This window comes from Thermobia domestica, chromosome 8, assembly GCF_964235325.1.
Source record: "Thermobia domestica chromosome 8, izTheDome1.hap1.1, whole genome shotgun sequence".
NCBI classification, from domain to species: domain Eukaryota; kingdom Metazoa; phylum Arthropoda; class Insecta; order Zygentoma; family Lepismatidae; genus Thermobia; species Thermobia domestica.
In genome coordinates, this window is record NC_137461.1 from 10,044,583 (window position 1) to 10,068,276 (window position 23,694).

General features: G+C 35.9%; 1 protein-coding gene across 1 annotated transcript in view; it reads right to left on the reverse strand.

Annotated features, from left to right (window-relative positions):
• Positions 1–11,639: 11,639 nt before the first annotated feature.
• The window catches only part of LOC145691541 (uncharacterized), a 55,583-nt gene continuing 43,528 nt past the window's right edge, over positions 11,640–23,694 (reverse strand). The window contains exons 3-4 of the mRNA XM_081766951.1: positions 18,192–20,137; positions 11,640–12,272 (exon numbers count right to left, since the gene is read on the reverse strand). Of these exons, the coding sequence (XP_081623077.1) occupies positions 12,010–12,272; positions 18,192–20,137 (2,209 nt within the window). The 3' untranslated portion in view covers positions 11,640–12,009. The remainder of the gene's footprint in view (positions 12,273–18,191; positions 20,138–23,694) is intronic.

Below are 23,694 nucleotides of genomic sequence, written 5' to 3' on the forward strand. Positions count from 1 at the left end.
TCTTTCACACGAGAATTTAAAGCTTGTTTCTATCAGAAACGCAAGATTAAAAATGAATATAAACAATGTTTTTCAAAACGCAAAGCAAGTGGATTACAAGCATTCCATTATTACGTTGGGCAATATAGCTACTCAAGTTCTAACACTGAAATCCTAAAACAGTTTAAGTTGGAGTCTCAAATAGTGTAATCTGAGATTCATAAATAACCAATTTGTATAATGACTTTTTCTTTCTTTTTGTTTGTTTCAACATGTTTATTTAAGTGATTTTGAATAATTAATTTTATACATTACAATGAATTATTATTGTTATAAATTAGTGCACTAACTCCAGGTAAGTCTTCAAATTTCAAAGTACAAAATAAGTTGAAAAAAAAAACATCTTACGGCATTATGTTACACTATGTTTGCCATGACTATACTTGCTTGCCATGCCTTGCCACTATATAGTATAAATGGTACATCCTGGTTTTTGGTAATTAAGTCGATTATTTTCTTTGACAAGAAGACAGTTTTCAATTCAATCCAGATTAGGGTGACCAAATCGTTAACTAGAAAAACGGGACAACTTTTTACTTTTGAATAGGTTGCTCCTCTAAATATATATTTTTGTCTCTCCGTTCTCTATCTTTCTCTCTGTATCTCTCACAAAAAAAGGGGAAAATTTATACTTTTTCGTTTTAAAAACCTATTGAAAAGATTGTGGAGTTAATTAAATAGCAAGTAACTATCAGCAACTAACAAAAATGAAATTTTGATACATTACTAAAAATGTATGGAACATTTATCAATGTCTGTCAATCAACAAAATCTGTCACCGGAAGAATATAAACAAACTACTCTCAGCATCGGATTCCAACTCCTTTTATTCGTTTTTTCTTACTTTTAAACATTATTTCACTTACAGCTAGTTTTCTTTTTTACTTTCACTTTTATAGTTCTATACTTCTGTGTACCTTTCGTAAATGACAGTATGTTACATCTTAGTCAAATCACGGAAACACTGTGCTGTACTGATGGCAGCGCCTCAGTCTTCCACCGCCCAAAACAGAGAGTAAAAGCAGTTTGTTTTTAATAAGACTTCCAGATCCTTGCACTGTCGTCTGCGGAGTGGGAGTCTTGGAGGGGGAGGCTTAGAAGTGAAAATAGTGCAACCACCCCATCCAATATCTCAAACGTGGTAATGACGTTGCTCAGTAATTAGACATATTCCAATATAATCACATAGCTTAGAAAATAATAATATAAATTAAGAAATTTTAGATTGAAAGGTTTTTTGTACCGAATGTACGTAAATACGGGACATTTTGGCATCCCGGGAAAATTTTTTGGGACATCGGGAATGGTGGTGAAAAAACGGGACAATCCTCTTTTTACGGGACGGTTGGTCACCCTAATCCAGATAGAAATACAAATTAGAAATTTTCTTCGACAAAAACATTTTTAATTATTATTGTTCATCTTTCACTTTCATTTCTTATTATGTATAATTTTATATATTTTGCTTTTTAAGAGGAAACTATTACAGAGAGGATTACAGTTCGAAGGATATAATACAGTGGAAAATATATTCATATATAATATTTAACTCATTACGTAGTTGTAGTAGTTTGTTCATAATCCTCCATGGTCACTCTGGGGTGTGACGGACCACAGTAAAATTAATTTTCGTTCTGATTGTTTCTCTGAGGTTTTTGAAAAATTTTGCATCCATGTAAAAATTCAATTGACAACACTTTCTGTTATTATGGCTGATACATTTCATCAATTGCGAATTGTCTGTTACGCAAGACGGTTGTGAAGTGTGTTTGGGGTCCAACAGACCCCAATGTAACCGGTACTTTGGCGTTTTCTTCTTTTGTTCTCTTTTTAATACCACCTATTGTCCTTTATTTCCGACATTTTCTGTTCATGAAATATGACTCAGAGAAAGTTAAAAGACGATGAAGTAGTTGATCTTTTGCTTGACAATACTGATAGTGACAGTAACGTAGAAGATTTTAGTATTTTCTTTAGGTACAAGGTCCAAAGCGTTTACCTTTTCAGGTTTAAACCTCCGTAGCTCAGATCCTAATTAACATGGAGATATAATTTAGGTGTCTGTCTCTTCAGGAAGGATGACACTTTTCATGCATTTCATCTACGTCAGGGATCCCACAGCGGAACGGTAGAGGAAAGTTGGATGTTTCCCTTGCCTCACAAGAGTAGAGAGGGAGATTATATATATCGAAGGTCCGAGGAGTAGAGAGGTCCACCCCTAGAAATTACAAACGATGAGACATGTCGAAACAGTAAAACATATGTTTGATCATTTTAAAAGTACAATGTATAAAAGAAAAATGGCGGCCGGCCAAAATTTCAGCAGAAACGTCATTGTAAAGTCTATGACCATTCCAAAAAAAGCTGAAACGGTGAGACAGATGTCAAAACAGGAAAACATGTGTATCATCTTTTCAAAACTACACTAATTGAGAGCAAAAATATTTGTCCCATTGGTCACCACAGGGTCCCAAACGGGGTCCTACTCAAAATTTTCAAATAGCAAAAGAGGTTAAGTAGCATATCATTGGAAAGTTGTTGGGAAATGAAAGAAGACGGAACATGTTTCGACTGTTTAAAATTATCGTCTGTAAAATGGCGGCCGCTCAAAATGAACATCTTCATTTCGATTCTCCGAGCGCATCCGCTTTCCATTTTGTGTTCGGCGCTGGTTGTGATTGTGGGACATTTGCACGTATTCACTGTTCCTGGTGCATTGTTTGAATCACTTTATAATTCATAATCCAGACAACGAACATAAGTACCACTATTGTACAGTCATAAACAGAAATAAATAGAGGTAAGAGTCTTTATTTCTTATGGCTCCAACCTCTACTTATTTATGTTCGTAGCTGTACATTATATGTTAACTGGTCAGTTCTATATTCAAAGATGTCAAATGTTACGTCTTTTCTTTTCTTTATTTCTTAATTTGCTTTCATTTTATTATATATATGGGCCCAAAGAGCACAACCTCACAGTAGGTCATTTAATTTCTTTCTGTTTAGTACAAGAATTAAAGTTAAAATAAACTAAAACCCGACTGCAGAAAGAACTAAAATGCAAGATGTTTGCACAGTGCTATCGTAGAGCGTCCAGACTCGTTCCATCTGCTTTCATTTAACAACAGCTTTAAATGATGTGCTACTTGCCACACCCTCCCCCCTTGCCATTTGAAAATTTTGAGTAAGACCCCGTCTGGGACCCTGGGAAAAATATTTTTACTTTCAATCATTGTACTTTTGAAATGATGTCACATGTGTTTTCCTGCTTTGACATCTGTCTCACCTTTTCAAGTTTTATGGGGGTGGCCATATACTTTACAATGTTTGTGCTGACATTTTGAAGTAAGGTCATTTTACACAGGATAATTTTAGAGAGTCGAGACTTGTTCCGTCCTCTTTCATTTTCCAACAGGTTTCCAACGACATGCTACTTGACCCCCTTACCTTTAGTAATTTTTGAGTTGGACCCCACCTGGGACCCTGTGGGTGGCCCTGAGACTACACTTTTTGCTTTTATAAATTGTATTTTTAAAATGATCAAACACTTGTTTTACTATTTTGGCATCTGTCTCATTGTTTGCGATTTTTAGGGGTAGACACGGATTTTCTGGACACCCTGTATATTCATATAACTCGCTCAGTATATGCATTCGGAAAATGTTTATTACAGTTTCGTAATAGGCGTCCTTAGTGCTTTCGATTGGTGTATAAACCGTCTTCCAGTTCGATATATAATCTCCCTCTCTACCCTTGTTAGCATTTGGGGTGGAACCTCTCCATCAAAAGGAGCTAGAGGCATAAAATGTAGTATCAATAAAGTAACACACTAACTAGTGATACCCTGTGTATGGCTGTTGAACTTGAGAGGGATGAATGGGAGAGGTATTAAATTTACCCTTGTTTCAGGTGTCTACCCTGACAGTGGTAGTCCTAACGACGTCTCTAATTGTCACAGAGACACGGACAATACCTCATTGAAAACTTTATGGGACATAGACTCCAACTAGGTAACTTTTGTGCCTCCCGTGTCCAACCCGTAAAAGAAGAAGAAGAAAGTCAAAAAGTCGGGAAAAAATACAGTTTTTCGAGGTTTGTGGGTTTCTGGCAATACTGTTATTTAGCACAAAAGTTACCTTGTTAGAATTTGTGTCTTATAAGCTTTCCAACGAGGTAAAGCTTATATCTCTGTGACAATTAGCGGCGTCGCTAGGGCTGCCAATGTAAGGATAGACCAAAATGTTTCGAAAAATAAGTACAGGGTGATTATAAATGTTTACCTCAGATGTTAGATACGCTATTTAGTAATATTTTGGCCACTGTACTTAAAGAAAATACTAGTCATTTACAAGTGCTAATTTATTGCTTATGATAAATAGAACTTATCATAGAACAGTAAAAGAAATGCAAAAAAATGTTAAAAAAATTAAATAAGAAAAGAATAGTTATTGGGTACTTGGATCCAAGTGTGACCTTCATGTCATAAAAAAAATAGTTCTGATCAAAAATCAAAATCACTGATTTGCTTAAGATTTATTTTTATTTATATTTTGATTTATTTCATTTATGTAAGTTCTTGATATGTAAGGTCTTCTATGCCGAAGATGAGTGCTCTAACCATTTGGCCACGAGGGAGCTCTCCATAAATCTATTTATATCAGGGGCGGATCCAGGACGAACTTCTGGGGGAGCGGTAGGTTGTAATACTGCTACTTACAGCTACTTTTAAGAGCTCCAAACTCTGAGATGGGTTTTTATTTATATATATAAAATAAGAAAGTTTCCTCTCCTGGAAGGGGGGGGCGATCGGCCTGATCTCTCCCTCTGGATCCGCCACTGATTTATATATATACTTACTTTTTGAATTCACTACGGAATAATAAAAAAAAAGAGTATGAAAGGTGAGGAAATTGTAAAAAGCGAGGTATAAATAAAGCTATGGAAAAAGTAATGATTGAGAATAGATGTCTAGCTATTAATATACAATAGGGCAAGCTAATAGTAAGAGAAGAAAAGAATAAGATTGTCGATAGGGAAGACGAACGAAATCATCCGACATTATAATTTTTAAAGACATTAGATCTCAATCACCTTTCAAGTAATACGAAGGTCATCCAGGAAGTAAAGACCGTTTAGTTATACAAAAACAAAAACACAATATTTATTGAACAAAAAAACAAGTCTATTACATACCTGAAGCTTTCCTCACTTTTCTACATAATCACGAACTTCATTTAAACATTTTTCGTGTCTGTTCACGACCATCAGAATTCTCATATTATACTCTTTCCTCATCAGTTCATTAAATCAGGTGGTCACTGCATTGAAACAAAAGATCGCTCTCTCATTTCTGCTACATAGCTCAGTAATCTTTCTCTTTTCATGGTCAACTGTTTTCCATAACAACTGCGCTTATAACACTGAGTGGAGGTTGCAAGAAGTCCGCTATTGTTCAGTTCGGTGATCAAAATGAACTGCGTGATTGAAAATCCCGCCGACTGCGTGGTGAGAAGCGTTATTGGTTCTCTGGGAAATTTTGATCATCCACCGTATAGTCCGGACCTATCTCCTAGCGATTTCCAACCTTTCCCTAAGCTGAAAGAGATCCTGCGCGGTAAACATTTTGAAAGTTATGAAGGGTTGGAGAATACAGTGACCACCTGCCGTAATGAATTGACAGAAAAGAGCATAACAGGAATTCTAAAGCTCGTAACCAGATACGACAGATGTTTAAATATAGGATGTGATTATGTAGAGAAGTGAAGTAGTTTCAGATATGCAACACATTTTTTCAATAAATTTTGTGTTTTTCATTTTGTATAACTAAACGGTATTCATTTTCTGGATGACCCTCGTAGTTGCTGGCTATAAAAGTGAAATTGGTATTCAAATGAAGAAGTGAGAAATGTATGAGGAGGACAGCTGGCTCAGAAAAGTGAAATGTTTTCTGATCTACCAAGTGAAAAGGCGCAACTCATTCAGTATAAAAAACGAGCGACAAATCCTGAGTTTTTACAAGCGTTTTGTGTCAATAAAGATATTAATATAGCATCGAAACCATTGTATAAGGCAGTTGCGGCTGTTGAGAGAAATCACCTCGATAAAAGTTTAAATTTTATCACCACAACTTAAGGAAAGAAGGCTTCATACAATTTCAGAAAGCCGTATAGAAGAATTACATTAGTATTCATACAATTTCAGAACGCCGTATAGAAGAATTACAGTAGTACTCATATAGTTTCACAAAGTCTTATAGAAGAATTACATTAGTATTCATACAATTTCAGAAAGCTGTATAGAAGAATTACAGTAGTACTCATATAATTTCAGAAAGCCGTATAGAAGAATTACATTAGTATTCATACAATTTCAGAAAGCTGTATAGAAGAATTACAGTAACACTCATATAATTTCAGAAAGCCGTGTAAAAGAATTACATTAGTATTCATACAATTTCAGAAAGCTGTATAGAAGAATTACAGTGGTACTCATATAATTTCAGAAAGCCGTATAGAAGAATTACATTAGTATTCATACAATTTCAGAAAGCTGTATAGAAGAATTACAGTAGCATTCATATAATTTCAGAAAGCCGTGTAAAAGAATTACATTAGTATTCATACAATTTCAGAAAGCTGTATAGAAGAATTACAGTAGCACTCATATAATTTCAGGAAGCCGTGTAAAAGAATTACATTAGTATTCATACAATTTCAGAAAGCTGTATAGAAGAATTACAGTGGTACTCATATAATTTCAGAAAGCCGTATAGAAGAATTACATTAGTATTCATACAATTTCAGAAAGCTGTATAGAAGAATTACAGTAACACTCATATAATTTCACAAAGCCGTGTAAAAGAATTATAGCAGTACTCATAAAATTTCAGAAAGCCGTATAGAAGAATTACAGTAGTACTCATACAATTTCAGAAAACCATATAGAAGAATTACATTAGTATTCATACAATTTCAGAAAGCTGTATAGAAGAATTACAGTAGTACTCATACAATTTCAGAAAACCGTATAAAAGAATTACAGTAGCACTCATATAATTCCAGAAAGCCGTATAGAAGAATTACAGCAGTACTCATACAATTTCAGAACGCCGTATAGAAGAATTATAGTAGTACTCATATAATTTCAGAACGCCGTATAGAAGAATTACAGTAGTACTCATATAATTTCAGAAAGCCGTATAGAATTACATTAGTATTCATACAATTTCAGAAAGCCGTATAGAAGAATTACAGCAGTACTCATACAATTTCAGAACGCCGTATAGAAGAATTACAGTAGTACTCATATAATTTCAGAACGCCGTATAGAAGAATTACAGTAGTAATCATACAATTTCAGAACGCCGTATAGAAGAACTCAGGGGCGGATCCAGAACCGACTTCTGGGGGGCGGTGGGTTGTCATACTGCTACTTTTAAGGGCTCCAAACTTTGGGATGGGTTTTATTTATATATATAAAATAGGAAAGTTTCCTCTTCTGGGGGAGGCGATCGCCCCGATCGCCCCCCCTGGATCCGCCCCTGGAAGAACTACATTAGTATTCATACAATTTCAGAAAGCCGTATAGAAGAATTACAGCAGTACTCATACAATTTCAGAACGCCGTATAGAAGAATTACAGTATTACTCATACAATTTCAGAAAACCGTATAAAGGAATTACAGTAGCACTCATATAATTTCAGAAAGCCGTATAGAAGAATTACATTAGTATTCATACAATTTCAGAAAGCCGTATAGAAGAATTACAGCAGTACTCATACAATTTCAAAAAGAAGTATAGAAGAATTACAATAGCACTCATATAATTTCAGAAAGCCGTGTAAAAGAATTATAGCAGCACTCATAAAATTTCAGAAAGCCGTATAGAAGAATTACGCTAGTACTCAAAATTTCAGAAAGCCGTTTAGAAGAATTACAGTAGTACTCATATAATTTCAGAAAGCCGTATAGAAGAATTACAGTAGTACTCATACAATTTCAAAAAGAAGTATAGAAGAATTACAATAGCACTCATATAATTTCAGAAAGCCGTGTAAAAGAATTATAGCAGCACTCATAAAATTTCAGAAAGCCGTATAGAAGAATTACAGTAGTACTCAAAATTTCAGAAAGCCGTATAGAAGAATTACAGTAGTACTTATATAATTTCAGAAAGCCATATAGAAGAATTACAGTAGTACTTATCAGGGTTGTTTTGTTTAAAACAAAATGTTTAAAACAAATGATTAAAACTTGTTTTAAACAATTGATTTTGTTTTAAACAAATTTTATATACGTTTTAAACATTTTGTTTTAAACACGTGTAGTTTTAAGACTTTTTTAAAACATCTGCTTATTTTTATTTTATTTCATTTTTGTAAAAAAAAAAAAAGAAAAAATCTGTCAGAGAAAGAAAATGGTTAAAAAGTGCTTCTCATTCAAACCGGTTGTTAAATATTTCGAGTTCGCAGAACCGTTTGTTATAACCAGACATAACAGTAAATTTTACCCAGTTATACCCAGGTAGAGTAAATTTTAGTTTAACTAAATACTCAGATATCCAGAATGAAAACTGGAATCGCATGGGTGTAGTGGTGTGGGTTATTTAGTTCTACGTATATTTGAAACGCATACATATTATCAACACTTGCCGATCCATTGCTGGATTAAGGTCTTTCCAATACTTTCCGACAACCATCTATGTTGGGTAATTTTTTTCCTAGATATTTCCAGTAGTACCTAATTTCGTCATACCACCTTGTATTAGAATGCTGTGTAGGTCGCTTCTTGTCAGTTATGGTATCCAGTAAAAAGATTTGCTTTTGTTTACCTTCTACGGTTTGTTTCCTAAGAGCAGGGGTGTAGCCAAGGGGGTCCCAAATGGTTTCCTGCCCGCCCCCAAATGACCAGCTTTTAAAACATCATAGTAAATTATCTTGCTTCATCCATTTAAAAGTAACAAAGTTTATTCACAATTAATAATTTACGGTAAAATAGTATGGAGAAATATTGTTTTTCCACACCGATCGAAAAATAGTATAGTATTTCTTCCTTATACTGATCGAAAAATAGGATACTTTTTTGTGTCAGCAGATTACACAATTTATTGCGATTTATATGTGACAATTTGCAAACAAACGTTTTAGCAAGGTACTATAAATACAGGCATAAAACAAAGGTACTAAACTGATTTGTAAGTACAGTATATTTTTATATGCTTTGACAAGTGTTTTAAAAGATATAGAGGATGGAAAATTTGGTGAGAAACAATGCTTTTATTCAATTTGGATTTCATTCGCTCTCTCTTATTTCTACTCAGTGTAATAATATAATTATGTTTTTTTTTTTTTTTTTAGTCAAGAATAATAAATAAATATTTTTGTCAGGAAATCGTAAACAAATTAACTGAAATTTCAAAGAAAATCAATGTTGTGTAGATAGGTTCTGTATACAAGGTCTTAAATTTAAATATAAAGGTAACCAAGAAAAGTTTTGTTGCTTTTTCACCTACGACCTTCGAACATCGATATGTCATCTAACTTGGTAGATCAAAAATAGTCCCCATCAGCATCGACGACCTTCTGAAAACGATCTGGAAGGCCGTGGAATCCATTGCGGTAGAACTTGGTGGGCCGTGAAACGAAGAAGGTATCAGGTGCATTTTGGACTTTTACTAGGGATTTGAACTGGCGTCCTCTAAGGTGATTGTCCGAAGAATGGAACAGGTGATAATCGGACGGTGTAACACCCGGGGAATATAGTGGTTGCAATATTGTTTCCCATCCAAGGCGGAAAATGGTGTCCTGAGTCATCCTAGCCACGTGAACTTAGCGTTGTCCCGTAAACGAGGACCCATTTTCAATTCAGAAGTGATGGCTCCAGAGTTTTGAGTTTTTGTTGAGCACAGCTCAACTGCTGACACTTCACAGTTGCATTGATACTCTGACCAGCTGGTAGCAGTTCCCGATGCACGATGCACCAAACACACAGAAGGACCTTCTGGAACAGTGCTGGTTTCGGCTGTTTTGAAATCGGTTCATGGGATGCTAACCAATGATGACGGTGCCGTGAAGCTTCGTATAGAACCCACTTTTTATCACATGTCAATGCCCTGTCCAGAAATGGCTCCGAAACAGTAAATAAACACAGGCGACTGCCGCATTGCCTTCTGGCCCGGAGTCAAAACATGTGGGACCCGTCGACCCAACTTGTAGTGCTTCCCAAGTTGATGGATGTGCTGCCGAATGGTTTCTCCACATACTGAATTGTAGCCCCATGTCCTCTTTGTACATGTGTTGGTCTTCTGGCACGTGGTGTTTTCGGGTGTTTCGTCATCGTTCTTAAACTTGTTAAACCATCGCTGCACTGTCCAGGTCGTCACGACACCCTCACCAAAGGCCTGGCATATCTTCTGTCCCGCTGCAGCGGCGTTTCACCTGCATTTGAACTCGTTCAGCATACGTGTTCTTATGACGCTCTGTGGATGTCCCATGTTCCCTCTATCCTTATACAAGTTCACGGTGTATCTGAATTGCCACAACCAGGTAGTATGTTGAACATACCCACACCAACAACTGACCTTCGCCTTATCTCCACTTGTATTCAACTCACGGTGTGAGGTCCAATTGAACACAGACCTCCACGAAAAGGGACAGAACTTTCTTGGTTACCTTTATAGTTATGCACAAAAGTATAGCATTTGATCCCGGGCAGTAGTTCTTGATTATAATTTATGGATAATAATAATAATAATAATAATAATAATAATAATAATAATAATAATAATAAGAAGAAGAAGAAGAAGAAGAAGAAGACGGAGAAGAAGAAGAAGAAGAAGAAGGAGGAGGAGGAGGAGGAGGAGGAGGAGGAGAAGGAGAAGAAGGAGAAGCTAAAATAGTGTTTTTAGTTTTCCAGAAGGAAACCAGAATTTTCCTTTCTTTCAGGCCTCAAAAACACTAGCAGCAACACATTTTTTTTTGGCTTTGTACATTGTAGTTGGCCCCCTCAAAAACGACGGGCCCCTCCTACACTAACCTGCTGGCTACACCCCTGCCTAAGAGAATTATATCTATTTATCTACCTATCCATCTGCTCTCTCTCTTTCTCTATAATGATATGTATGTATATATACAGAACTGGTTGTTAAAGAATTAGAATAGCATTACTGATTGCTAGTAAAGAGCAAGAAATCTTAACCAGTTAATGAAATCTTTAAGTTTTACGTCCCACGGTTATGCCGGTTAGGCTAAAGAAGACGGTGGAGATGAGTGAAGACTGAAATAGTGGAATAAAGAAAGTGGGAGGAAACGGGAGAACCCCGAGAAAACCCACGCACACGGTGTTTGTCCACCACAAGGTTCACTTGGCGGGGGGTGGGATCGAATCCGGGACCCCAAGCACCAGAGGTATACGCTCTACCACTGAGCCACCGTGCCCCTCTTAACAAGTAAGTTATTACCCCATTTTGAAATATATGTTTAAAACATGTTCTTTTTCGTGTGTGTTTTAAAACATGTTTAAAACATTTTAAATACCTTTTTCATGTTTTAAACACATGTTTTGTTCTTTTTTTTAAAAAAAAACTATTTTTTCCAACCCTGGTACTCATACAATTTCGAAAAGCCGTATAGAAGAATTGCAGTGTACTCATATAGAAGAATTACATTAGTATTCATACAATTTTAGAAAGCCGTATAGAAGAATTACATTAGTATTCATACAATTTTAGAAAGCCGTATAGAAGAATTACATTAGTATTCATACAATTTTAGAAAGCCGTATAGTACAATTACAGTAGTACATCGCTGTAGCGAGAAAATTTAAATTTTCACCGATGTGACCTTCCTGAGGAGCCGCCACAGACGGATTGTGGTTTCTTTAACAGTTCCATGTTACCTTGTCAGTATATATTTAATTTATATTCGAGTATAGTTATTCACACAAGGTCCTGATATGATTCAATCATAACTACAATTTTTCTGGTTCAGAAATATCCGAGAACTTTCCTTCACATACATAGAACTTAGCTTCATTGCATGGCCTGCCATTCCATTCTGGTTGTGAGTAGGAAATCTTAAGCGACAGACATTGCTCACTGAATTCTTCTTCTGGCAATCGATAAACTTTTGTTGGAAGGAGAGAAATTGTAGTTCCTGAGTCACCCCAACGCCACGAAGAGTCGAATAAATTTCGGTAGCCTCCGGTCCATAGTTCCACCACAAAGTTACCCACTGAAAATAAAAGCAAATAGAAACGGGTGTAAAAATACTTAATATTTATAAACATGGAATGTATAGAATAAAGTTGAGAACATAATCTACTAAAGTAATAACTGTAAACTACAGGAAAAAAAATGTGCTTTTAATCTTCCTTTCCTCAGTTTGATTTTTCACCATCCCTTCCAGACTTGTAGCTGTGTAGACCCTAGATTATTCCTTCCTTACATTTTGTTAAATCTTTTAAAATCGAACATAGTATTCAACACAAATAATCAAATAATTTAAATTACTAAAATACAGAGTGGTCCATATAAAAATGACTCGTCATGGTAACAAGCACTACCCGGCCAAGGTACTCCTGTGTTAGTCACTCTCGCATAGGAAACAGTTGTAGCTGTTGTAATGTAAGGTTAAGAAGATACACAGCTTTTACCTTTCAGATTTTTATTATGAAAGTTTTCAAACAAGTTTATGTGCACTCAACAACAAATAAGTAGATGATTCTAATAATCCTTCTCTGTTAGTTTGTAAAAAAAATGAGCAGCGCGAAGGTCTTAGAGTTTGTTGTTTAGGAATCTCCTGTCCAGAGCAGTGCGGAGACTGGAAAAGAACCTCTTGCCCGTAGCAGCACCGAAGTGGGCTAGTATCTCCTGCCCAGTGCAGCGCGTAGATTAGTAAGGTTTCGGAGTCTCTCCTGCCCAAAGCAGCTTGGAGAGAAAGGTAGGATATGGTCAGTTGGATACTGATGTTTTCTGCCTCTTGACTTCCTCTTTTAAAGGCAGTTTTGGAGGCGAAGCCTGTGGAAGAGTTGTAGGAGTCCTCTTCGTGACTCTTCGTGTATTCGTATTTCGTCGGACACGGCATCCATCGGTCACTAGGTTATCCTTGTGCAGAGGGACGTGTTGCTATTTGCTACAATCAGGGAATATTCCACTATATCCACATTGCCTACATAGTATGAAATAGTTATGTATGCTGACTCTTGATCAATGAAATGTAAAACTTCAGTGTTTGCGAAATTATGAGGAAAATTCACCTTAGCATTTGCGGAGCCTAGGGTAAGTGATATCGGATAACCATTTCGCCAGGAGCTTGATAAAATATCGAAAGTAGAAGTTGACGACAGAAGATCGTCCGAAAATATCGTTAACCAAATGTAGTTCTACATATGAGGTTGGTTCGATTGAACTGTCCAACTCTATCTGGTGTGAACCAACATTGTATTGTAACCATAGATAGATCATGGTTTCAAACTTTGTATATGTTCAGAAAGCAGGTATCCTTATGACTGGGCACCCATAGAAATACAATGCTTCCTGGGTGCCCAGTCTTCAGGAAGCAGTGTGTTGTTGAAAAGGGTTGTGTGAAAGTGTATCATTAAGAAGACACAATTCAGACTTATTTTCCTTTAGGACTTCAAATTGAAATAGTCTATCCGCAAATGAACATCTACATTGCATTTAGGCTAAGAGTGGTGATCGTACGTCGTTGGTTGGTGAAATGCTGTGTCAGTGACAACGTGTTGAAAACTGAGTCTGACCGACCACATCCTCTGATGAGCTCCTTACTGACAAGAATATCGTAGAAGTTGACTCTCCTAACATTGTTCATGCAATTGCAAACAAATTGAGGACATACTACACCTTTGTCGTTCGGCCGCTCTGCACAGTCGTTAACTGCTTAACTACCAATACGTACGGCTCGTATGTAGTCGAGCCTGCATTCTTCCTTACCACTGCTTACGGTCCGTGGTTCCACTGCGTACGGTTAGCTGGTTCCAAGACTAAAGAAAAAATATTCTTGCATGGTAATGGGTACGAAAACGTACCAACGATTCTGGTCGGGGAGGACCAAAGTCTACGTGTTGCTGTGTCATCATTAGAGCACGTGACTTTTGCAAGCAATGAGCAAACCATAATCGTTATTCCATCTGTTGCTGAAAGAGAGTGTGTGTTTATGAATTCTGTTTTTGTTTTTGTATACTGTGTATCATAAAACCAGTAGAATATAGAGGAAGAGAAGGGTTATAGTTCGTCAGATTATGTTCCGGAGCAAGAGAAGAGTGAATTAGCAACCAATGTGGTTGATGATTTGTTTGCACTATTTGTTGCCTAATGATGTCCGCTTAGCATGGTCGCGAGGTTCTGTGCTCTGCTGCGATTTAAGTAGTTAAGGGGAAAATATTGGACTTATAGGCGCTGTGTGAGTTCAAACCGATCAATAAGAATCTTTGTTTACAGGTGTGAAATTGTCTAAGTGTACGGAATAAAAGGAAGGCTTTCTCCATGGTATTTTCACGTCTAATGAAAGATGGATGTGCTTTGACAATAGAAAACGGTAAGGACAGTGGCTGGATCCTGACCTACATCAGTGAGCGTTTTCAAAGCCACAGAAGTTGCTGTTGCTGGTAGGTAGAGACGTTTCATTGTATCTTTCTTCGTCGGCGCGAAACCAGTACTGTTGATCGTTACAGTGCTAAACAGCACAAAATAAAACACATACTTGTCCATAAGCATCCATTAATTGTGAACAACATACGGTGTCGTTATGTTTCACGACAATTCAGACCCATGTGCACTGAAAGGACCATGTAGACTTTACATGAATTGCAATGTGACTCTTCCTCACCCATCTAATTCTCCTGATACCTCTCCCATCGACTACTATTTCTTGCAGCATCTCGATTACTTCTTTGCAGTGAAAAACTTCCTTAAATACGGGGCGCTGCAACGTGCACTTGAAGATTTCTTTGAATCACGTAGTCCAGACTTAATTCGCCAGTGAATCTATTTTTTGGCTCAGGAATTCCAAAACTGTGTCGATGCGCCAGGAGACTGCTGTGATTAACCAAAACTCTCTCTCTCTATCTCTCTCTGTCTTTTTTCTTGAAAATGACATACATTATATGGACATTTCAATCGCACTGTGCCAATGTTTACACATGCATATTAGTTTGTTGATATGTTACTCGTAAGTACTTTTACATTCACTCTTATTACCCAATTACTGCGAAGTCAAAAGGAGAGTATTGTATTTGGCATATCCGTATGTGAGTAAGTATATATTCATTCATCAATTCTATTACAGAGCTCAAACGCTTCAACTAGGGGTGGGTGAGCTACGGTTGCTCATTGATAGAGCGTTTACCTGTGCTGTATGGGATTCCTGGTTTTATCCGCGTCGAAGTAAGTTTCTGGTGGACAACATCATGTCCGTGGGTTTTATCGAGGACCTCCCGTTTCCTTCCACATTGTCATTTCACCAATTCTTCCATCATGATTCACTTGCCTTAATCATTGTCTCCCTTAGCCTAAAGGACATAACTGTGGGACGTTAAACTTAAAAAAAAATCATTTCAAAGCCTTCAACCGATTTCAATAAATGAGACATCGCAGGAATCGTGGCAACAGTTCAGGTAATACAAAATAAATGGCGTCTCAAAAAATCAATATGTCGTACCCCAGCTGCCATTTTGTCTACATTTTGTTCTTTACAATATACGTATCAAACCAAATATCTCGTCATGAGGGTTCCGAATATATATTCTAAGGAGAGGAAAGGAGACCACTGGAATTGGAGGGAAAGAGCGAGAATACGCATCCACATTCATCCATACTATAAAAGTGATATTTATCAAATAACTTTTCCTTATTAGGTATTTCATAATTCATACTATACACTGAAAAATATAAAAGAAAAAAATTAATTAACAAATGAAAAAGCAGTCTACTTTGATAATAATACATTCTTCTTTTGTTCAGAATTGAAAGATTAAAAAGAACAAGTTTTCCGTTATTAACATACTGTAAGTCGAAGATTTTCATATTTATAAGATGTGAGTGTACTAATGACAGTAAGACCTCCGACTTGGGGCTATTTTAATATCTAATTTAATAATAATAATAATTGAAAACTTGTCTTATTTTAGCTTCTAGTTCCGAACAAAGCACGATGAATTTATTTTCATTGTAGTTGGTTTCTTAATTCGATAATTAAGTTTATATATTAATAAGCTTTTGGTTGTGCAAATACTTTTAAAAGTATATATAATTTCACACTCCACTAACAATTTCAAAGTTTTGAGACTTTTTGAAGTAATTCTTAATTCCATTTATATTAAACAAACCGAGATGTAATAATAACACATCCACACACAAATAAATAAAAGTTCTATACATTGAACGCCAGGGTATGAATTCGATGTATTTTGTTATACAGAATCCAAATTTAAAACCAAAGGAAGATCGATCGTATCAATTGTTTGTAATGGGAGAAAAACTTGAAAGATTTTTGATAGGAAAGATATACGTAATATAGCAATACAAATAAGAAAAAAAGTTCTTTACAGTGTACTCCAGCGTATGGATTCGATATATTTGGTTACAGAGAATCCAGCTGTCGAAAACCCCAGTATGATTGATCATGTCACTTTTTATGGGTGAAAAATTTGAGCGATTTGGGATAGGAGAACACATATTTTTCGCCCTTAAGAGCCAACCTTACTAAAAATAATAGAAAATTTGCCATTTTTCTTTGGTTGTTTATTCATCAGTGAACGGAAATAATGAAGTGCAAGTCACCACAATCATAGATAATGTTACTCTACAACAGAAAATATGAACCTGAAGAATGTTCGGTGTTGCCATCCATATAAATTATTATGTTGCCATAAAAACAATTTCCCTAAAATCTAAGTTAAGGCAGCGAGTAGAGGAACAAAATCAACTGCATTTGATTACGTATCATGTTGTTTTGGTTTCTTGTGAACTACTTTTTAATTAACATTATTATTTAGTTTTAATAACTGTATGTTAAAACTATTTTGTTTATTACAAACTAAATACAACTATTATTTAAAAAGTAGTTCACAGGAAACCAAAACAACATGATACGTAATCAAATGCAGTTGATTTTGTTCCTCTACTCGCTGCCTTAACTTAGATTTTAGGGAAATTGTTTTTATGGCAACACAATAATTTATATGGATGGCAACACCGAACATTCTTCAGGTTCATATTTTCTGTTGTAGAATAACATTATCTGTGATTCTGGTAAGTTGCATTTCATTATCTCCTTTCACTTATGAATAAACAAGCAAAAGAAAAATTGTAAATTTTCTATTATTTTTAGTAAGGCAGGCTCATAAGCAAATCTGTCATACTATATTTTTTAAAATACGTAAATATTTCTTGTTGGAAACAAACTACATGATGATGGTAGTTAAATTTACTTAACTGATCTTTTATTTGAATACTACATTCATAAATCATGTTTAGGTTGCATTAATTTAAAATCGCATAGACAGTGCTAAAGTAAATGGTCAAACAAATCGTAGTATAAATTGATTGATTGTTGTCAAATACAATAACTCAATTCTCGAACAGTAGCCAACACCTGTCCCACTTAGGTATCATACTTATGATATAAAAACTAATCTTGTCGTTGTCACAAACAAGTTCCTTATCATTGACAGTGGAAACAAGTTTTTAATTTTTTTATCAGATGTAGAAATCAAGAAATAAAGATAGGAGAACTGGTTGCACTGGAATTGCAAACTGATATATTGAAGCTCAATATTTAATTGTATATACAAAAAGGATTGCTATCTTTCCTCTGTAGGTGTATCTCCTTTATCCTTCATTAACATAATAGATTATTATTTAAAGAAGAAACATACATAAAGATATTGTATTTATAGTCTTTAGGCCTTTCTGAGTGCGAGTGCACTTTCCCTCCTTTCGTTGTTCATGATGGGGAGCATACTTAAAATCGTGGCTTTTAAGAATTGTTCTTTCTAAAGAAAGGAGGCTGCAAATGATTATATTGCACAGGGTGGCAAATTGCCTAGGGTCAGCCCTGCATATATCAGTCTGTTCTAGAACAACGTGTTATTATTCTTTTGAAATAAATAAATAAATTTTCCGTACTCACCCCGATTCTGAATCTGCTGAATTACTAGTCGTTCCTCGTCGAATGTCTCTATGCTCAGAAGCTGCAGACCTTGATCCAGACAACTTTGATGCGCCCTGTACCATGACACCGTGCTGTTGAATACAGCTGTATATTGACTCCTTATTGGAATTTTGGAACGGGTAGTTTCCGGAGGAATGTATTCTGGAGATATTCTGCCTGTAGAGGGATTTTGTCCAGTTCCTTCGGGACCATTTGAGTACCTTGAGTAAGGAGATTCCATTGGAATCCATGGTGAACTATTGTCTATTTCGTATTTATCACTATCTCCAATCATATTATCACTTATGGAAGAAATCGAGTTATGTCCATTGATGAGAAAAGGATCTGGAGTTAGTGAACGAACAGTTGATGACACTGTTTTCTTATTAGATATTATGTGAGATATTAGAACATCATCTTCTGTTTTGTTGGATTCATAGTCTAGTGGGGACTCCAGTGATGAAGTGAAAGATTCTGGCAACACTTGTATCACGTTCTGTACTTTAATAGACGATGGAGTCGTTTGTCGTTTCGGTTCCAGAGTTTCATCATTTTGATTTATTGGATTATCCGTTTGTGCTATATCGAAGCTATGACGAGACGATAGGATTACAACACTTTCTTCATTATTTTCAAAGGGAAGAAACGCCAGACCCATTGAAATGTTGGATGATTCTTCGCCTTTATTAATTCTGTCCACGAATGGAACATAACTATGAATTTCAGAATGTTTTTGTTTTGTTGTGTTTGATTCCTTAAGTTCAATATTCGGTTTACCCTTATTTGTGTTATTTTGTACAGGAATGTTCAACTTTTCTGATAGAATTGAAGTCTCTCCGATCGTATTGACATTGCTGTCTTTAACATAACTCTGGCTTTCAGTATTTCTTTTGTTAAACGATGTTTGTTTATAGTTTGTTATATAGTAAAAATGTTGAGAGGGTCTGAATCCACTGTCTGACGTTAATGAATATTCTGTTTTACGATCACGAGGGTTATTAAATCGTTTTGAGTACATAGTTTGGTTGTGACTATGTCTTCTTCCTCTTGGAAACATATTTCTCCTAGGTTTTGCAATTTGATTACTGCTGGCCAGATTGAAATTAAGTTCTTCTGCATTATCAATGTCTTCATGAGTGTCTGCTGGAATTATTGAGTTGAATGTTGTGCTTACACTAACAGGTAATACTGAATTATCTTCATTCTGACTCCACTCAACTGTCTCTGTTGTATATGAAGATGTCCTTTCTTTCTCAGTTTGGGCAGTTACAAAGGTATGGCCTTGGACATCTTCCTCCAGAATGTTAATTGCGTTGTCCAAAGGAAGTGGTTTGGTACTTGGAATTTCTAGTGTTGCTAAGGAATTATCAACATCTGGTGCGTGTGTACCTAAGTTTATATCATCGTCATAATCATATTCCGCATCGCTGGAGACAGTACTTGAAACAGAATGGATGTCGTAAGTACCTGGAGGATTAGGAGAGAATATGGTTGTCGGTAGCGTATCAAATGATTCTACTGTCGCCCTCTCATCACTTTGAGTGATTTCACCTGGAGAATTAGTATCCATTAAATCGTCACCTACTAAGGAATCATAAGAGTTTGGGGCTTCAGTTACACTTGTCACTTCAACATCAGTATTAATAATTGAAATTAAATCAACTGGATCTGATGTTTCACTAGCTATGGTGGTGACGAAGTCTTCAAAAGTAGACTCGTCACTTACACTTGTTAAACCAATCTGATCTTCCAAAGTGTTTGGGAGAGGAGCTGAAGTTTCTGATTCATTTATGGTGGAAGTTGTAGAAGAATATTTGGGACGAATGCTGAGTGCAAAATCCTCTTGGGTTATAACGTAGAATCGTAGTCTTACTGCATTACTAGTAGAAATAACAGGGGGAAACTCTTCTGTTCTGTTACATAACCTGGAATATAAATGAATTTAATGTTAATAGCAAACTGAAAAGAATTATTCATTTATTGTCAACACAACAGGCTATAGTCCGATTACAGTGTTGTAAATTACGCAATTACATGTTCATAACTCTTGACAACATAACTTGAGTTCATAACTTTTGATAATTCATGATAATGGCATTTCTAAATTTCTTAGGCGACATATCACATATATCAAATTCATTGTTATTTGTGCACATTCTATTATACAAAGCTGTTGTCCTCCGGATTGGTGATTTCATCATTATATTAGTTCTTGACTTTTTTGCAGTAATAAAGACCAGTGTTTCTACGTACTTTTAATGTGGGCACATGAAAATTCAATAAAGAAACTAAATCAGAACAATCCAAAATATTTTGCGTTACGTTTTGAATGAATAATAAATCAATCATATGTCGTCTTTGTTCTAGTGTATGAAAATTAAAGTTAGCAAGTATGGTTTTACAGCTGTCATAAGTAGGAAAAATGTGTTTCTTTATATGTTAGAAATATGTTCATATTTTCCTTGAAACATTTTACTTTACGTACAGTTGGTATATTACAATTGGTAATGCATTATTATTATTATTATTATTATTATTATTATTACCCTGTATTATTATTATTATTGCAATGATGGTTACTATAGTATTCATATATAAATAGTGTATAATAAAATTGGGAAATCTTGAAATGTACTTTGACAATTCTATAAGACAGATAGCGCTACACAACATATTAAACCGTAAACATTTTGCAATTTAATTGTTATGGAACAGCGGAATGGTGGCAAACGCACTCACTCGTCGAGAATTTCGACATTTTAACTTGGCACAATAACCACAAATTTCATTCACCTATGCAATAAAACCTATGAGAATGTAATTTCGAGGAAAGTTGTTTGACTAAGAAAAATGACATCTACAGGACGACCGCGTAGTGCTCATACACGAGTGACCATTGAGGCTGTCTGAGTTGCTGTCATCAGAAGCCCTTAATGTTCTGTTGGACGTCAGTGAACATCTCTACGCCTGCATCAGTCAAATATGCGTCCAGAAAACTACGCGAGGTTTAAAGTTCTATTCCCATAAGTTGCAAACACTCTTCCAGCTGAAAGCCAATGATCACCGACAACGTAAGGAATTTTGTGCATAACTTCTGACCAAGTTGAACGAGAATGATGATTTCGTATCGGTCATAAGCTGTCATTCCCAGACAAAGTCCATTTCTATCTTATTACATTCGTAAATTGGGACAATTTCCGATACTGGGCTGAGAAAAATAATCGTAGATGACACGAGGTTCCGTTGCACACGAACGAAGTTGTCGTATGGCGTGCAGTGTCATCACCTATCATCGTGGAAGGTGCTGATGGAAACAGGCTGCCCATAACATCTCAATCTTAGGGTGTTGTTGGGCTAGAAGTAAACACCTTTCCACATACGGTCGCGTAGTTTATACAAGACGAGGGACATTACACCCTTGGAACCAGCCTATTGTTTTATGGCAGTTATTTGGCTACTGGGAGATTTCTTGATTTGTTGAAATATGATCCCCAAAATACCCTAGCTTCGAAGGATTTGTTGTTTTCTGGAGGTTGCCTTAAGATCAAGGTACGGCAAAGTAGATTTACTACATCTACTACCTGCAAATGTCACGGAAAGCTTGTTTGGTATGTGTCATTGCATTGAATTGCATGGAAATGTTCATCTTTATTTTCCAGATTACTCGAAAGGTAGAAAAAATGACGTATCATTGTGTTGCCCTGAACTACTGATTTATCAATAATACACATGAAAAACGTGAATTTTCTATTATATCGAACAGCTTTGTCCTGAAATGATGCTCCTGGCACAAATTTACAGATCTAGAATCGAACCTGGGAACGCTTTACTGCATTCTTATTATTTTTAAGAAAAAAAAACTAAACTACATAATTCTGTATCTGATTTACTACCTGTGATTCTTTGAATGTCTACTACAGTCGACATGAGCATAGACATAGGCCTACCGAAGACAGTTAAAAAAACGTTCATGATTTTTAATGGTGCTCGAAACCAGCTAGACTTCCTTTCATGATCATTAGTCTAACACTACAGACTACTCGACTGCACCGTCTGCACTGTAAAACATTTCATAGGTAAATTTACAAGAAAATGGCGGCAATCTGTTTGCCACTCCTCTACGTAAATCAATTTATACCTATAAAGTAAAATTACTAATATAAAATGGTGTAAAATTACAATTTTATCAATAAGAATATCATACTTTCTTATAAATTTACTGTAAATTTGTAAAAAAAAAAGCAAATTTTCTAATTTAATCTTAGGAATTGTATATCAACTTACAAAATGAAGCGTAAATGATTTTACATTGAAGTTTGGCAATTTAATTACATTTTTTTTTTTTCAGTGTGCAACCAATGAGCTATATTGCTTCCTGTTATATTATTGAAGAAAAAAAATATTTCACTTTAACGTACAACGATTATACCTGTTAGGCTCAGGGACACGCATAATTAAGGCAAGTGAATGATGATGGAATAATTGGTGGAATAAGAAAGTAGAAGGAAACTAGAGTACCCCGAGAAAACGCATGGACACGATGTTATCTATCACAAACTTGCTTGACCCGGGATCGAAGGAGGGACGCCACGGACCAGAGGTAACTGCTATACTACTAAGCTATCGTGCCATCCAATAAAAATCTTTTGGAACTCAAACTCGTTAATAATATTAGCTCTATGAAGCCAAAGTTAGGTTATAAGCCATCTCTAAGGTAGAGCTACTTGAACCCACTCAATATATATATATATATATATATATATAGGGTGTCTCAGATAAAAGGTGCAGTGCTCATAAATCAGAAACGGCTGAGAATAAAAAGATGAACCAAAAACTGAAATAGGAAAATGTTATAGGGCAGATCGCATGCTGTTCTGGTGATCCCCAGGGCCTTCCTTGAAGGGGGGCCAGGGGCAAACTTCAAAATTTTAAATGAGAACATGCATTGAATCATACCTCATTCGGTAATTCTTGAGAAACGAAACAACTTTTGGAGGAAACAATTTTCGATTTGGGACACCATTTTCAAAATGGCCGCAAAAAGTGGGTCCTGTATCAGATAAAACATCCAGTGCTTATAAATCAGAAACGGCTGAGAATGCAAAGATGAAACAAAAACTGAAATAGGGAACGATAAGAAAGCATATCAAGTAGGGTTGTTGTGGTGACCTTCAGGGCATTCCGTAAAGGGGGCCCAGGGGCCAACTTCAAACTGATACAGGACTTTTGCGGCCATCTTGAGAACGGTGGTCCAAAACGAAATTTCTTTCCTACAAAAGTGGTTTCGTTTTAAAAGGACTACCGAATGAGGTATGATTGAATACATGTTCCTATTTGAAAATTTGAAATTGGCCCACTGGGCCACCTTCAAAAAGGGCCCTGGGGGTGACCACAACAACATCATTCGATGTGCCCTTTGACATTTTTCTATCCCAGTTTTTGTTTCATATTTTAATTCTCAGCCGTTTCTGATTTATAAGCA